Source organism: Carassius gibelio, chromosome B5 (assembly GCF_023724105.1).
Source record: "Carassius gibelio isolate Cgi1373 ecotype wild population from Czech Republic chromosome B5, carGib1.2-hapl.c, whole genome shotgun sequence".
In the NCBI taxonomy this organism is placed as follows: Eukaryota; Metazoa; Chordata; class Actinopteri; order Cypriniformes; family Cyprinidae; genus Carassius; species Carassius gibelio.
In genome coordinates this window covers 29221148-29239613 of record NC_068400.1, presented here as the reverse complement: position 1 = coordinate 29239613, position 18466 = coordinate 29221148, and the positions used below count along the sequence as shown (strand labels likewise).

The window sequence follows — 18466 nt, the reverse complement described above, 5'->3', positions numbered from 1 at the left end:
ATTCAGCTCTGGGTGTGTGTTCTCATGCCTATGTGTGAGTTGTGACAATTTAACTTGATTCTACATCTGTAGTTGTCCTCCGCATCTGGATGTTAAAGGTCTATTGGCTAACATGGGAGTAGCCCCCCGTGGTTACTCTGGAGACATACTCCCGGTTAGGGTGGGGTTGGGGGGGTGTTCATGGTAGCAGATAAAAACAAGATTGTGGCCTATCTGAGTTGCACCAGCATGTAGCGAGCCCCTGACACTTTATCTGCCAGCCAAATAAATGGACATTTCTGTTAATTTGGGATGATTTTGCAGAAAAAACATCGCTGTGGCCAGACATGAAGAGAACTGGAAACTGCCCTTTCGAGCACTTATGAAACACAAGTAGTCACCTGATCTAACTGATTTGTGATCATCTAAACTTAATGGTTGTTGAGTGCTGGCATAAAATGAAGTAAAGTATAAAGTGATGTGCGGCCAAGTATGGTGTCCCATACTCAGAATTTGCACTTAACCCATCCAAGTGCACACACACACACACACACACACACTGAACACACACCCAGAACAATGGGCAGCGGCACCAAGGATGCAGTTGGGGGTTTGGTGCCTTGCTCAAGGGTCTCATCACAGTCGTGGTATTGAAGGTGGAGAGAACACTGTTTTTTCACTCCCCCCACCCACGATTCCTGCTGGACCTGAGACTCAAACCTTCAGGTCATAAGTCCGACGCTCTATCCATTAGGCCATGACTGCCTCTGTGTATACATAAAAGTGAGCAGAGTCAATTCTTGGAGAACAATCCTGCTATATCAGCGTCTTTTCCTTCAGCAAAGCACTTAACAAGTTGCTTAGTTGTGACTTACTTTTTAAGTAGTTTGCTGTAAATTACCTTAAATGAAAACACTCAAAATGACTACAATCATGTTGAGCATTACTGCCTTACTTTAAATAGTTTAGACTGAAAGGTTGTCAGATAAATATAAAAAAAGTTTTAGGTTAAATGTGCGTCTCCATTTAATCATACCTTTAAAATTACTGGATCAATTTCTGTGAACAGTGATAAATGTGATCCAATCATTTTAATAGTTATTCACATGATTTCCCTATGCAGGGATTCAAGTTGATCACATGGATTTGCTGCATTGGTCAACAGAAAGCTACTTCATTTTACTTTTGTCTCATACATCATTGGACCTCTTCTTTTCTGCCTTTATTGCTTGCTAAGATGATCAGAAGTGGTTAACCTCTTAAACATATTCAAATTTAGTATGGAACTACTGTACAATTACTGCTGTCCAGGATTATTCTGTCTTGGCCTAACTCAGAGGCAGTTTTGATAGAGAAAGCCCTTAGCAAATTACATGAAACCAGTTTTAATGCACAGTTTTTATATTTAGGATTAGAAATGATCAGCAGAACTTTGACAGTTTGGCCAAGAGCCAATAAATGGTGGCATTGCTTCCTGCAGTAATGAGGGGACAAACTGCTGGGGTGATTAACGCCTATGTGTGTGTGTGTTTGGGTTTAGAGGAAGTGTTAGGGAACCCTTGGCTTCTAAAGTCAGATGCACCCCCCTTTCCCCCAGATCCAGAGATTGTTGTTTCTACACACCTTTGTGGGCAAGCTGGAGCACAAACTGGGAACCCGGGAGAGACAAAGAGGCAGATCAAAGACGAGACTGATGTTTTGACAGAAGTGCACATACACACCTCTGTCCTCTTTGAAGTCACGGAAAGGTAGCATCCTAAAGCATAGTCCTAGCGAGTCATTGGCTTGCTACAAACCTCTGGACAAGTCACTTTAGTTTGTTGCTCCAGTCTCATGGTCATGTATCTTCCAGAGGAACGGCCTGTGCTGGACTTACCTTACCAAATGAATTATTTAGCTAATAACTATGGATATTATGCACAAGGTAGGACTGGTTTTACGTCTCTCATGTTTTTTTTTTTGTTGCTTGTTTTAAATTTAATTTCAGGTTTATTATTATTTATTTTTTTGGTTTATTTTAATTTATTGATTACTGTGAGTTGTCAAAAGAGGGAGAACCGTCAAACTGACTAAAGGGAGGGTTCTCTAATCATAAACTATTGTCATTCTTAAGAAGCCAGTGTTGTACATATGAAATAGTGTGGTGAATGAAAATCTGAAATTATTCTGTTATCGATTTTCAGACTGTAAGGAACCCCTTGTCCGCACTCAACATGGCCTCAATAACAGGATGAACAGTCCTGAAGCTGAACTGACCTCACTGCCAGTGCATGTATCCCTGCAAGATCGAGAGCTTTGGGACAAATTCAGCAGTATTGGCACTGAGATGCTGATTACTAAATCTGGAAGGTACGCACCTAAAGTGGTTAAAAATGACTAAAAGTCTTGTTTATAATAAGTGATGATATAACAAACATATAATTGAATTGTGTTGGAATTTACCCTTTTTTATAGTGCAATAAAACATTAAGTGCATGCAGTGTAGTATTCATTTAGCTGAATAGTTCATAATCTTTTACAAATGATTAGTTTACAAATCAGAATGCACATTATGGAAGGCATTGTCTAATATGTGATGACTCATTGTTATGATGTGTTTCCGGTGCACATTTATCTCAGGCGGATGTTTCCCAGCTGCAAACTAACAGTGACAGGACTAAATCCAAAAGTCAAGTATGTGCTGATAATGGACATGGTGCCTTTTGATAACCACAAGTACAAGGTACCTTCCCTCCACCCCTCCCTCATGGCACATACACACTTTCTCACTTCAACCCCCTCCAACTTCTCTCACAAACACACATGTACACTAGCATTCAAAAGTTTGAGGGCAGTAAAATAAATAAAAAAAATAAAAATAAAAAAGTACACTTTTATTCAGTTGCTCAATAATGACAGCAAATATATATATATTTTTAATGTTACAAAAGAACTTTCATCAACGAAACCTGAAACTGCATGACGTTTTTTGGGAAAATTGTTTTTAACGTTTTGATGACAACATTGATGACAATAATGTCATGTCATGTAACACTAAAGATTGGAGTAAATATATTTATAAATATTAATTTTAAATTGTAATAATATTTTACAATATTGCTGTTTTTACTATATTTCTTTTTCTGGTCAAATAATGGAAATAATGCATCCTTGGTAAGACTTCATAAGAAACGTCTTTCAAAAACGTAGAAAATATATATAAAAAAAATTCCCAGTTTACTATTCAATTAGTTTTCTTCTACTTATACATTACATTATGACACACTAAAGGGATAGTTCACACAAAAATCCTTTCAACAAAAATTATTCCAAACCTTTATGTTTCTTTTCTCTGTTGAGCACAACATTTTTTTTTTTAGAATATGGATACCAAAGAGTCGTCCATAGTATGACTTTTTCAAAATATCTTTAAAATAGAAATAAAAGTTTTTAAAATGTCAAATATAAATAAACTTATAGAGGGTTGAATAGAATTTTCATTTTTGGGTGAACTATCCCTTTTATATCAATATTTCAGCTGATACTTTAACACGTCATACTTTCAGCTCCAGGTGGGTATAGGGATGCTATAATGCTGCAAACCTCATAGATAAATCTGCTTAAATGAGTAGTGATTAATTGTTGTAGTTTTCGTGACTATGCTCTTATATTGTTTCAGTGGAATAAGGAGCACTGGGAAGTGAATGGTTCGACTGATCCACACCTGCCCAATCGGTTCTTCATCCATCCAGACTCTCCTGCACCTGGAGAGAAATGGATGCAGTATCCAATCTCCTTTCACAAGCTCAAACTGACCAACAACACCCTCAACTCTAATGGCCTGGTAAGATTTAAAAAATGAGAAAAGTGTATTGGTTGAAAGATTTCTAAGAGATGTTTTCTGTTTTGGGGATCACTATTTATTTATTTACCATTGATACTTCTATTTCTCTCTATGTTCATTAGGTGGTTCTCCACTCCATGCACAAATATCAGCCCCGTCTACACATTGTCCAATCTCCAGATGCCTGTAACCCTCACAACTCTGGCGGTTACCTGCGCTTCACCTTCCCTGAAGCTGCTTTTATAGCTGTCACAGCCTACCAGAACCAAGAGGTGAGGACAGACATTTCTTTTACTGTCTATGGGACAGACATTTCACGAGATGAAGAACTGTGTGGAAATATAGGACTTTCAGTAGAGATGCACTGCCATCTAGTGAGTCAAATTCATGAACATAAAAATGTCTGTAATAATACAATCTAGTAGTACCAAGTATAATGTGCAAAATATGCAAACTTCTATAGCCTCACAAAATATCAAGAAAACATTTAAGTAAATGTTGATGTTTGAAGACCTCAATATGCCTGATTTTCTCTCTTGATTTGTTGTGTTATTAAACTACTCTGCATGATTCATGCTCTTTGCCTGGCATGTCTGTGGTTTTTGCTGATGGGACTCTTTGGTTCTCTTCCTCAACACAGATCACAAAACTCAAGATTGACAACAACCCCTTTGCTAAAGGCTTTCGTGACAATGGGCTGAACAGGAAAAGGTGAGAGACGCCTCATTAGAAATAATTAATTAGGTCCGTTCAATAGAGACAATTGTTAGGTCACCTCAAAAAGTGATGGAGAGCTGTTTTCATAATTTCCTTTCTTTAGTTCAGAAGATTTCACTTACAAATATCTCATTTACTGCACATGACACCAGGAATGACTTTATTTTTTATTTTATTTTTATTATTTTGTGAATAAATATACTTATTTTCAACCATGTAGTATGGGTAAAGGAGCAAGATTTTCATACATTCACAATGCTAAATCAAACTGTATTCAGTAGAATTTACATAATATTTTCTCTCCTGGCTGAAAGAAAAGATATTTTCAGCTAATATAACCTTTATTATTTTTTTCTCATTAGGTTTAGAGAAAAAGAGAGCCAAGAGATCCAGGATTCCACTGGAAAGGCCAAACAGGATTTGACATCAAACAACCATGGTATGATTTTCATGTAGCGTCATATTATACACAGTATGTACTGTATCAGTGTCGCTTCTTGTTTCTGGTGCCCAGCAGAGGGCAGCAGAAGGGGACTTTTAACCTCAATCACGTGGGGTCACCTTTATATTTTATTTACCACTTAATTAGCTTTTATTATAAATTGTGTATTTTGTCTTCTGTCCACAAACAGTCAAACAGCCACAGAAGGATGAGGATGTGGATGTGACCGTGCAGCTCTGTTGACAGCAGCAGAACACTGAGTTCTTCTTCTGTCACCCCCAACCCTTTCATATCAGCCTTCATAAACCCCAGCACTGCTGGAGCACCTCCACCCCATCAGACCCACAGCATTCTCAGCCTCAATAACAGACCCCTGAACAGGTGAGTCTGGCTCTGATACTGCCTGCCAGTTTGTGTGATGCAGTGAATATCACATTATAATCAACCCATGATATTATGCCACAGTTCTGCTGGGAAATACTAATTCTTGCTCTATTCTGAAGTATTCAAGAGATGCTAACTTATCGGGGGTGAAAAAAGGTGACAAAGATAGCCTAGTGAAAAAGAAATATGCTCAAATTTATTTGGAATTAGTGTTGTTAAATGATTAATTGTGATTAATTAATAATAAAGACACATACAGTATATATTTAAAAATATACTTACGTTTATACATTTATAAAGTCATATTCTTATATTTTATATTATATATAAATATATTTAATATATAAACATAACACATTTTTTCCTAAATATATATATGCATGTGTTTGTATTTATAGATACATTATAAATGTACACAGTACATACACATATTATGTAAACAAAAACTTTTATTTTGGATGCGATTTAATCCCGATTAATCGTTTGACCGCACTAATTGGAATACATTTATTTCATTTATTTATTAAGTGTACATTTACATATTTATGCACTTTTGGTATAATAAACTGGTATACTTTAAGTCTGCTAAACTGGAACAACTAATTTTGTGCAGAAGTAATGTTGAAGTCCAACTAAAGAAATACTGAAGTATATTTGAATGTGCTAAAGTGTAAAAAGAATGTGCTGAATGTACTTCAGGTAAACTTTAAATGATGATTTAAATCTTGATTTTAAAGATCAGTATTATACAAACATCATGCAATCCACATTAATAGTGATATTAAAACACATTTTATACTAAATATTAAGAAATGTGCATTGAGCACAATTGATATGCGGAATAAAGTTTAATTATATATTTTTATATATATGTAAGTCATGAACGAAGTAAATATGTTAGACTGAAACTTTATTATTTTTTTTACTATATTTAAAGTAAGTATATAAAGTAATTTATACTTTTATTTATTTTTTAAATATATTACTTTTTTCCTAGGATAAGAGCCCTCTATTTTTATTTAAATCAGGATTTACTGTCAATTTTAGCATGGGGTGACTCACTAGTAATAGTACTATTGTACTGTAAAATTAAAAATAAATTTTCATTTCATTTTACAGAACGTGAATAATTTTTTTTTTAATTTCTTTGCTTTCAAATGTTAAGCTACATAGCTTTTATTTTGGCCTAAAACCTTTGTATGCTGCAATTTTTGCTGAATGGTGAGACATTTGGATCTCTGGAGATTCCATTTCTTCTTGGTTTATTACTTTTTAGACAAAACTTATATTTAGTTTCTAATAATTAATAAGGCATTCCGATAAGGCATTGTCCTCCAAAATACTATTACTACTGATTATTATTACAAAATATTCATTTTTAAACAAATTCCAAAAAAAAAAAAAAAAAAAAGAAACCAATGAATATATGAAAGAAATGTATTGCTGTAGTAATAATATTATTGTACTGTCAAATAATACATTTAATAAGTATGTTTTACAGGACAAGAGTAAAATTACAAGTAAAACTCTTAGTTTCTTTGTTTTCAAATGTTAAACCATATAATTGTTTTTTTTTTTTAATTTGTAAATGTACTGAAAATTGACACGTTTGTATTCATCAAGATCACTTTCTAGACAACAGCTACATACAGACTTGAGTTCTGTTTTCTAAAATAATGCTGTGAGTTTTTTTCCCCAAGTCCCAGAGAAGCCAGACCCTCCAGCCTCCACAGTCTGGCCCAGAGCTTCTGTGTCCAGTCCTCCACAGGAGACACCGACCTCAGCAGACTGCCATCTCAGATCAGCAGCCCTCTAAACCCTCAGCAGCACCATCACCAGCACAGCAGCCCAGGCAGATCCATCATCCAGCTCCAGCCTTATTTTCAGACCCCTCCACATCCCTCACGACAATGTCCTGACATGGAGCTGCCCCTCCCTCTTCCTCCCAAACTGAGCCGGATGCAACTCCCAGAAAGTGCTCTGAGGAACCCGGAGATGACCTCAGTCTTTGACTATGCTAATCTGAGGCCCCTCACTGACATCCTCAACAGGATCCATTTTCGAGCATTAGCCTCAGGACCATCGGGGAAGGTCCTGCCAAGTCCCCCCCAACCAGAGCAGTACCTCCGTGGCTCAGAACGAGAGCTGCGTCCGCAGATATATCCAGCGTTTCAGGAACACATCGATCAGCAGTTCACATTAAACGGCATGCGGAGCAGCCAGACTGAACACAGATCACAGATGGACTACGTCAGTGCCAGATATTCACTAACTGAATATTACTGTGAACAGCAGACTGGGAAATGACGTTTTTCAGACACCATTGAATTATGACTCATTTCCAGCAGTGGTCTGCATTAGTGGTTTACAAAGCAGAGTTGAACACTAAGGGCTTCCCAACTAAAGAATGTAAATATTTTCAGCGGGATATGAGGTTGTTAGTGGTCACTACTGTCCATATTTATGTTTAGTCGGTTACTGTCTGTCTGAACTTTAAACTACTTAACATCTAAAGTCAACATGAAACCAGACTTCAAGTAATTCTGCAGACCACACTTTTGCTGTTTACATTTTAATTTCTGACCCTGTGTTTTTTTATATACATTAAACCTAAATAGTTTTTTTTAAGTTATCACAACTATACATTTTCTTAGCAATGTAAAGTTGCCTTTACAAACAGCATACACTCTACTGACACTGCTGTGCATCTTTCAGTCTAGTGTAAAACAGCAAATATTTCACACGCAAAAAAAGTCAAATCAAGATGATTTTATTGACTGATCAGAAACAGATTTCTTATAAGATACATATATTGTATATTTATTTTACAACAAGCTATAGGCATTGACTATATGCACTGCTATATATCACTCTCAGTATAATTGTTAGTGATGGAAACATCACACAACTCTAGAACATCAGCTCTCGTTAGTTTGATTAAGCATAGAAAAGTTTTCCGAAGCCTGAAGTTGATTTTAAATGTGTGCAACATCTTAAAAACAATGGCTACATGTTTAAAGCAGTTCCCCTTTTCCCAGCTGAAACAGATATTGATGTAAAATAACAAACACACTTTATTTTGATGTATGAAAATTGATCATCAATTTGTATGAACTTGTTTCTGACGAAGAACATTCGTTCACAAATTATTTTGCCAAAGTGTACTGTTATAAAAAAAATAAAAAAAAAGTTATATTTGGCATCTGATTACCAATGAGCAAAAGACCCAATCATTTATGATTCAGCAGCAATGTAAGATAAATCCGGATATACTGTTTGACCTACTGACGCTTGGCAAATTGATTTGTATTTTCATAACCCAATAGCAAGCTGAAAATCAGAAGACAACAAAACATTCATATATAGTCGCTCTCAATGGGGGTAAAAAATTGTTTAAGCAGAGTTAATTCACATATACCTGACAGAGCTCTTACAATCTGGATGATGATGATAATTAGCACTTTAGGAACAAAGAATACATGTGACATTATTTAAAATATCATGGTTAAAACAAAAAACAAAGAAAGAAGAGAAGACCCGTTATAATCAAGCTGCATCACTGAATTAAAAATAAGTTATTCAATATGGGAAAAACTCTGTAAGGCACAGAGCTATGAACATGGTAGATGTTCAATTTAATCTGCACAGTATCAATCTTTAGATTTAACAAAAGAGGGCACAGGGTTCTGTACTGTCAGTCTTGCTTACATGCAGCTAATGGTAGAGGACCAAAGCTTCATAATCTGCATAAACATCGGGTGAGGTAAATTATATCAGAGGATTTCTGCAACGAAAAAATAAAGATTTAGACTTTTTAAAGCCCTGCTAAATTCAGCGTGATTTGGCCTTTGCTTGGTGTCTCGGTAAAAATGCATTTGGACCAGTACTTGTTATCCAAAAATAGGCAAAACATTCTCAAAGAACATACATACAGATATGATTATGAATAACATGGCGTAGTTTTAGATGAACAACTGCATAGTGAACTCGTGATACAACCTACAACGCTAAAAGCAAAGTTGAAAAAAAAAAAAAATACAAAATTGATAGTTTTCATCCTACTTTAAAAACAATACTACAGTGCTTCCTGTCTGACCTATACAAAAAGATGTTTACAAATGAACCCATGTTTAAATGCATTGATTAGATAAACTAAGTCAGTTCTCCTTACTCCTGTCACTATTTGACCTGAACAGAAATGTCTTCACAATGATGAATGATTTCAATGGCCCAGTTGATCAATCCAATAAACATGCTGTAACAAACCTAACAGCTATTCTACTCTATACTTCTATATATCTTCATACAGTACATCGCATAAGCGTAACTGAATACAATCTTAGCTACCCAGTCAAATGGAAATACTTTTAGATACTCTAAATCACTAGATACACACACATCTGCAGCTTCCCACTAGTGAATTTTATGAAATAGTTATGCGATTAACAATAATTGAGGTATGTTGTTTCAACAAACAAACAAAAAAGATATAAGTGACGAAAACAAGAGCACATGCAGAAATTCTGGTCCTGCAGAGGTAAGGCACCAGGGGGTCTAAAAAAACCAATTCCTTATTTCTGTAAAAAGACAACAGCTTATGTTTCTTTTCAAGGCAATCAATGTGGGAGTGTTGGAAAGGCAGCAGAGTGGAAGAAGCATGTTCAAGCTTGAGGATTGGTCATTTTCTGAAGCAAAGGGATCTGTAGAGAAACGACACATTCATTCACATGTTTATACAGACAAAACAATCTATTTTACTTGATCCTGCCAGTTATTCATTCCCTAATCCGGTTCTACCTCTGAAAAAAATACTAATGCCAAAAAATAATCAGGTTTGATGTATAACATGCTAAACAGTACTACGCATATTATTTTATGCACATATTAATGAGAGCCTACACTAACATTTTAAAGTTTGCGATCAGTAAAAATTTATACTTTGTTTGTGTGTGGACCCAATAAATCCGAATGATTTCTGAAGGATCATGTGAAACTAAAGACTGCAATAATAACCGCTGAACATTCAGCTTTGTCATCACAGGAATAAAGTACATTTTTAAATATATTACAATCAAAAACAGATATGTTTGTAACAGTATTTCGGAATATTACAGTTCTATTTTAGATCAAATCAATGCAGCCTTAATTTTAAACGTTTGAACAGTAGTTTACATGAGAAGTTGTAGTTTATATGTATTCACCTTGGAGAGATCCACCCCTGTGAGGGCGTTTACAGACACCGGCAGTTCAGCCAACAGACGATTCACTTCCCCAGTTATACGGCCACCGTCGCCGCTCAGGATCACAATCTCATTGGTACGACTCAAGGGTGCTGCCACCTGTTCAGCAATCTGTGATGATACAAAATCACCGACAAGTTAACACAATGAAAACACACTCAGCTTAAATGTTTATATTTGCATTTTAACTACTGGTAGTGTTGGAGAGGTCTGATCAAAGTTGAGAGAAAAAGTACAAACTGAAACCTATTGTATCTGTAATTACTGTAATCAAATTCCGAATACGTTCCCAGACTTCCACACACCTTTGGCAGAGCCTCCAGGACGAGGGCAGTCTTTGCAGCCTCTCCGTACTGCTGATAGGCCTCAGCTTTGAGCCTCATCTTCTCAGCTTCGGCTTTACCCACAGCCTCAATGGAGCCGGCCTCTGCTTCTCCAATACGCTTGATCTTCTCCGCTTCAGCCTGTGCCGTCAACACCTTCTTTATTCTGACACAGAGGAGCAGAAAACAGAATGAGTTCACAAGGCTTTTGTTCTTGCCTTTTTCTACCTGGCTCCCTTAGACATAATATACCACTTTTATATATAAACCTCTCTAATTCCCTTTCACTGGTGTTGCTCACTTCTGTGCCTCTGCGAGCTGCTGCATCTTGTAGGCTTCAGCCTCAGCTGGTCTCCTCACGGTGGCGATCAGCTCTTTATCTGTCCTGAGGATCTCTTTCTCCTCAATGGTGATCTGCTTCTTCCTCTGAACCACCTCGATCTCAATCTCCTCCAGTCTGATCTTCTGCTGCTCCTTGGCTGCCTGGAGCTCATAGGCCAATTGCGCCTCAGCTTTCTGAGATCGAAGGAAAGGAAAGAATGATTATATATGTTGTGTTTTGGGTATTAAAATAGTATTAAAATAACCAGAGGAATAACTTAGCCCTACCTTTGTGTTCACTTCTTGGTTGAAGGCAGCCTTCTGCATCTCCAGCTCTCTCTTTGAGTTTGCCATTCTTGTATCGGCCTGGAATTTAACATCCATCATCTCCTTCTTACATTCTGCTTCCTAGAACAAGAGAACATGGAATGTTAGAAAAGAAGTTCCACACCACTTGCTTTTCAAAATTTCCAGTTTGATATAATATTTTATATATATATATATATATATATATATATATATATATATATATATATATATATATATATATATATATATATATATATATATATATATATATATATATATATATATATATATATAAATAAATAAATGAAAAGTCTGCATTCAACTAAATGCAGTAAAGTGTTTTTACTGTAAAATATTTTAAAATGTATTTTTTATTCATTTGATGAAAATGCTGAATTTTCAGCAGCCATTTCTCCAGTCTTCAGTGTCACATGGTCCTTCATAAATCATTCTAATATGCTGGTTTAGTGCTCAAGAAACATTTATCATTACTATAAATGCTGAAGTTGCTTATATTTGTGTTGAGACCGTGACACACTTTTTCAGGATTATTTAATGAATACAAAAGAAAAGCATTAATTTGTTAAATAAATCTTTTTTCATAACAACACAAGTCTTTACTGTCACTTTAAGTCAATTTAATGTGTCTTTGCAGAATAAAAAGTAATAATTAATAAAAAAAATAAAAAATAAATAGCTGGGACCAAACTTTTAAAGTTATGTTTTATTTTTTCAGCTATGTCCCAAGTTATTCTAATCTGAAAGTTCTATATTCTAACAAAATGGATATAAAACTTATTTATATTTTCACTTGACCATTTATTTGCAACTTTTTTTTCCTTCTTTTTTCCAAATTATGTATTTCAATTTGCTAAGAGTTTCAGGCTCTATTTTGACTATATGCATGGAAAAGGAGTGTTTTATTTCTTCAGCTCACCCTGATTCCAGCGTCTCTCTCTGCTTCAGCTACACCAATGTCAGCATCTCTCTGAACAGCAGCAGTCTGGGATTTCCCCAAGGAGCTCAAATATTCCACCTTATCATACACATCCTGATGGGAGAAAAACAATAACATGTACACCCTGACAGCTGCAATGGATTTGAAAGACACTGACTGATTGTCGAAAACACAAATATACACGCACTCTCCATATTAATGTAAGCATACCTTGATAGTAAAGCTTAGGATCTCAATGCCCATCCTGCCCACATCAGGTGCCGCCACCTCCCTCACCAGCTTGGCAAACTGATCCCTATCCTGGTAGATCTGCTCCACAGTCAGAGTCCCTGTAATCAAAGGCAAATGAGATTGTGAGGATGTGAAAGTCATGTTTCAGTTTCCTCATTTTCATGCTCCAGGAAATTGACTGGAGTTTGCCATTATAAAGGATTTATGTATTTTCTTAATGCAGTGTGAAAGCAGAGGAAGCTTTTAAACACATAACATCCCAAACTTTGAGATATCTGTTGAAAGAGTGGTTGCTTGTCATGTTGCTCATCTGGTATGAACTTTCGATCTAACACTAACTTTGCACACGGTCTGAACTCTTTACAGTGAAGGTAAGAGTCGCATTTGAGATGAACAAAAATGTCAGGCGTCACTCACCCAGAATAGAGCGCAAGTGACCTTCCAGCGTCTGCAGAATGACACTTTTAATCTCTGCCACGGTCTTGCCCAGGAACTGTTCACAGGCATAACCCAGCAGCTCATTGTCAGTCATGACCTTCACCTGGTAGCAGAACACATATAGTCATGGTATATAATACACTAAGACAGTAGAACAGTCGGCAGTTGTGTTACTGTACACATTTGTGGTTATGAATTGTTATATAATACAGAAAAACGTTTCAGAGACACTCAGAATCTTCTAGCATCTTATATATAATATTAGATCAACACTTGAAACATATAAAAGCATATTTTGCAGGTGTGAGGCAAAGACATTAAGCACAATAAAATCTGCTGCAAAGATTCATTCATTTACATAGATGTAAAATTCAACAAAGTAATATTGTGAATATTGCTATGACTTTTTGTAATTACTTATTTATTCTTTGAGATTTTAAAAATAGAGTGCAAGAGTGATTAAATGTATAAAAATGTTTTTCTATAACACCCAGTCCTAGTATGAATTAAAGGAATAGGTCAGCCAAAAATAAAAATTCTGATATTAATTACCCTCATGTCGTTCCAAAACGGTAAGACCTTTGTGCTTCTTCAGAACACAAATTAAGACTTTTTTTATAAAATCCAAAAGTTTTCTGACCCTGCACAGACAGTAATACTAACCTGTTTGTTTGACACAACTAGAAATCAGTGGTTAAGTTATATCACAATTGCTACTGTACAATTGTTACAATTATATTAACAGAACAGTTTAACCCAAATATTCAGATGTGTGCTGTGCATTTTATGAAGGATGAGGATCATTTCCAGAAATCAGTAGCCTGCAATGTGTCTATTGCACAAAGGCTGTTTCTATAAAGTGGGGCAATTCCAAATTTGGAAGGACAGACTGGTGCTTATGACTCACAGCCTGTAAGTAACGTTACATTTTTTATATTTAAATAAATTGCCAATGAAGATTCAAACTTGAGTTTTGAACAGTGTAAGTAGGCCAGTTGTTTGTTGTTTCTCTGATCACAAATGCAGACATGGTTTTATGTTTAAGCATCACGATATGCAACGCAACGCGTAAAAAGACAGCATAACATTATAATGAGTAATTGTCCCCACTGGATGCAACAAACGTTTGTAATAGGTTTTATTGGTTTTGTCCAATAAATTACTTAAGTTATTTGGTTTAAGTTATGTGCCCAACACTACCTCTGACACAAAATAATCCAGAGTTGATCAGTAACTTATAACAGTACATTGACTGAACTGCTAAAAAAGAACCACTGATGGGATGTGCAAGAGCAAAGCAGCTGGACTGAGTTTTGTCCTGCTGGGAGATGGCAATACAATAGGGCTGCATGATTAATCGCATGCGACTGTCATGCGTGTCTCGTTAGTAAAGCCGGTTCTGTGATTAGCGGTAAATGTCCATCACCTGCTTTCAAATGGAGCAGCACTTAATAGACAATGAATCGCATGCGATTCTGAACGCGATATTGTGTAGCCTGTCAACAAACTATGGCTCTGTCTATTAAGTGCTGCTCCATCTGAATGCAAGTGATTTAAGTGTTTTACACCAAACACTTAAAATAATGTTCTTTTTAGCAATGTCATGTGACCCCATGTGACATCAGTGGTTCAAACTTAAATATTATTAAGCCACAAGAATACTTTTTGTGTGCAAAGAAAACAAAAATAATGACTTTATTAAACAATTTCTTCTCTTTCGTGTCAGTCTTCAACATGCATACACGAGAGTACCACGCATGGGAACAAAGGTCTTTGGAACAACAAGAAGGTATTTAATAACAGAATTTTCATTTCTGATTGAACTATCCCTTTAATGGAATTTACAATTAATGTAAAGGTTGAACCAAACCTGATGGGATAACAAACTCAAAAAAAAGTCAAAATAAAGTAAAAAAATAAAATAAATGTCAGGGATAACCCAAAGACATTTCTATGTGCAAAGGCCTGGATTTTCCACCCATTCACCAGTTAGGAGTCTATGAGACGCATTTTAAAACGATCTCTCTCCATGGCTGTGAAAAGGAAAGGAGAATGAAATCATGCATCAGATAGAGAGAGGTGAGTTTCTGTAGGTTTAAGGTTCTGGCTAGAAGCCGTCCCTCTCTACTGAACTACAACCAGCTTCCCATTTAAACATAAAAACTTTTTTTTCCATAGCTGAAAAAAATTGCATGTGGCCTGGTTATTTCAGCAGTACATGATTATGACGAAAGCTGATTTCAGTGCAGTGTCAAAGGTGAACGCTGGCAAGAGGGTGTTTGTGCATCCTCACCATAGTCGAGCAGTCATCAAACAGTTAAAGATGTGGTATACTACAAGCATCTCAATACACAGCAGAATGATGCCACTAACGTAGGTGGGGGAAAACATTAGCCAAAAAATGAATCTCAAATGTCTCCACAGGATAAATGCCCTGTGAATGGCATCTGATGATAGTTGGTTTAGTATGGCTGATGATCCAGATAAATGTTCCAGGTCTGGAACCATATTTCCAAATATAAATTCTGAAATAATTTTTTTTGTATTTCTCAGAATGAAGGACAGTTCACACAAATATTAATATTCAGTGCAAACATTTGATGCAATTAAACATTTTAACATTTTCATGTAGAGATGATCTTTTTGATCGCATGGCGAAATAAAACTGGCCAACCAATAACATTTGTACTTTTGGTTACAAGCTGCCGCTGTTACAAAACCAGGGCATTTCTGCTTTTCTAAAATTGGTCTGAACAGACAATTTTTTTCTGCTGAATGCTTTGGTGTGAACAGTCTTTTATAGTCTAGTGTAAAAGATTAATATAACGGAATTTAATCATTAATGGAGTCTAATTGAGTTATTTCAGAATCAGCAGTCATTCCGGACAGACGTAAATCAAAAATGTCAATAACAATGTAATGTTGTAGCATTTACAGTCAACATGGGGAGCCATGCTTTAGCAAGCATTCAAGTGAAGGCTGCATGCACTGGTTACAACAATTTCCTCAAACTAAAACAAAAAGAGGCATTCACATGTTGTGTTCGTGGGAAACCACGGCAATCGTGCAACACAGTGAAAACGAAAGTAGGGCAAGACTAAAAAATGTGTTGTAGGATGTATAAAAAAAAAATTTAAAAAAAAAGAGACTCTCTTCTTGAGAACAGTTATTTAGAACATGGAAAAAAACCAAAAACAAACAAACAAAAAACAACCCAAACCCACAGTGCTAGTATAAGTATTGATACATAATAGAAAACAGACTCAAGGAGGCGGATATTGCAGAGGACTGGGTGGTCAACAGATAAGTGGGTCCATTAGTTCAACAGCTGCAAGGCCTCCATTTACAAAACACATGACATGAGACAGACTTCCCACAGTTGCTCTAAAACTGAGGGGGTATAACTAGGGATGTAATGATAAATTGATAGGGATTGACAATCAATCAAATGAGAGACTAACAATATGATCCAACACAAAATATCTCATTGGACAAACCAATGATCAGATAACAGATAACTTGATTTTTTCCCCCATTATTTTAGTATTTTTTATGTGGATGCCCCAATTGAACTACAGAATTTTCAATTTGCAAGTTCACCGTTTTAAATCATAATGTGTAATGTGTATGTTCTAAGGTATCAGCAAATATTGTTTTGCTGACAAAGAGACTATTAATAAACGTATAAAAAATAATGATAAAATGTTCAAATTACACCCCTAGGTATAACATGCAGGGCAAAGCAGTGTATTAGACTCATTTTTATTGAAAAGCTTTCACTTTTTTTATACAGTATACGAATGTAATCATACGGCCTCTCTATGGAGACCTTGAGCTCAAGCCTCGATGCAGACTGAATTGTGGAATGTCTATTTTAAGTTCCTCATCCGATCACATGTGACTACCAGAGATAATTGCAATGTAATGGCTGGAATGCCTCTGAGTTATAATGCTCTCATTGTTCACACCAGACTAAGTATTCACTGAGAGAAAATAACACTTAAAAAGAAGAATCTTGCAATGCTGGTAATGCAAAATGCTCAGTTGTTAACAGTGAAATAGCTATTTTCCTATTTTCAAAAGAGCAGAGAAATGAGCATTAGAGTAAACATGCGTGGTCAGTTTCACACTGCAAGTTTTGGCACGCTGACAAACAATAGCAATCAATAAAATGTCAAGGTAAAGAAATCAAAGAATGAAACTAATCAGGATATAATTTTATCCAGATTTCCTTTGTCGGTTTGAGGAAAGCCTTTAGATGCTTAAAAAACCATTTAAAAACACCTGTAACATCTTCACTTCAGCAACATGAAGGTCACAGAATGTGGCAACTTTTGGGCTCTGTTCTAAAATTTAGTTTGCAGCAAAGACACTCCCAATTTGATGAGGTCAATTAAAACATGAGATTTCAATTTTTTTTACTTAAAAAGCATTCATGTCCTTGTAGAACTTATTACAATTTGTAAACTATACATTTTTACCACCTGACCTTTGTAATGTCATGAGAAAACATTTGAATGTGGTAAAATGTAGTTATTTCATAAAGCTTTGTTACAATAATTCTCATAATTGACTATTGTTAATGTCTTAATCTAATAGGCTGCTTAATACATTTTAACTTTATTAAGAAGGCATTTGTTACTTGCTGTATTGTAGTTTTGTTTGTTGATTACTTAAAGGGATAGTTCATGCAAAAATTCTGACATTAAATACTCAACCTCATGTCGTTTCAAACCACCAAGACCTTTTCTGAAAACAAATTAAGATATTTTTAATGAAATCCAAGAGCTTTCTGACCCTGCACAGACAGCACCATAACTGACACATTCAAGACCCAGAGAGGTAGTAAGGACATTGTTAAAATACTCCATGTGACATCAGTATTTCAAGAGTCCTTTTTGTGCTCAAAGAAAACAAAAGAAATGACTTTCTTCAAACAACTTCTTCTCTTCCAGTCAGTCTCTGCCGCTATTCACGAGAGTACCAAAATGAATGCGTTTGGTGCTGCTGACACCAGAGTCAGCATCAACCCAGATGTGCTGAGCTTTGTTTATAAGCAGAGGAATGCACACGTGGTACTCTCGTGAATGGCGGCAGAAACTGACCTGGAAGAGATCATTGAAGAAATTGTCACATGGACTACTTTAACTATGTCCTCTACCTTTCTAGTCCTTGAATCTGGTAGTTCCATTATCATCTGCAGAGGGTCAGAAAGCTCTCAGAATTCATCAAAATTATCTTACCGTATTTTCTGGACTATTAGTCACACTTTTTTTCATAGTTTGGCTGGTCTTGTGACTT

At 35.8% G+C, this 18466-nt stretch overlaps 2 protein-coding genes across 2 annotated transcripts in view; one reads left to right on the top strand and one right to left on the bottom strand.

The window, feature by feature from the left end:
* Nucleotides 1-1509: 1509 nt before the first annotated feature.
* Nucleotides 1510-8552, top strand: LOC127957788 (T-box transcription factor TBX6L-like). Its single transcript, XM_052556462.1, is given in 10 exon segments — nt 1510-1903; nt 2163-2328; nt 2599-2701; nt 3638-3802; nt 3925-4074; nt 4443-4513; nt 4882-4965; nt 5144-5191; nt 5193-5342; nt 7046-8552. Coding segments are annotated over 10 exon segments (1635 nt in total). The 5' UTR covers nt 1510-1812; the 3' UTR covers nt 7653-8552.
* Nucleotides 8100-18466, bottom strand: part of flot2a (flotillin 2a) — a 23709-nt gene continuing 13342 nt past the window's right edge. Inside the window, exons 4-11 of the mRNA XM_052556461.1 lie at nt 13145-13268; nt 12707-12825; nt 12476-12589; nt 11518-11637; nt 11210-11424; nt 10891-11074; nt 10547-10696; nt 8100-10045 (exon numbers count right to left, since the gene is read on the bottom strand). Coding sequence (XP_052412421.1) covers nt 10007-10045; nt 10547-10696; nt 10891-11074; nt 11210-11424; nt 11518-11637; nt 12476-12589; nt 12707-12825; nt 13145-13268 — 1065 coding nt within the window. The 3' untranslated portion in view covers nt 8100-10006. The remainder of the gene's footprint in view (nt 10046-10546; nt 10697-10890; nt 11075-11209; nt 11425-11517; nt 11638-12475; nt 12590-12706; nt 12826-13144; nt 13269-18466) is intronic.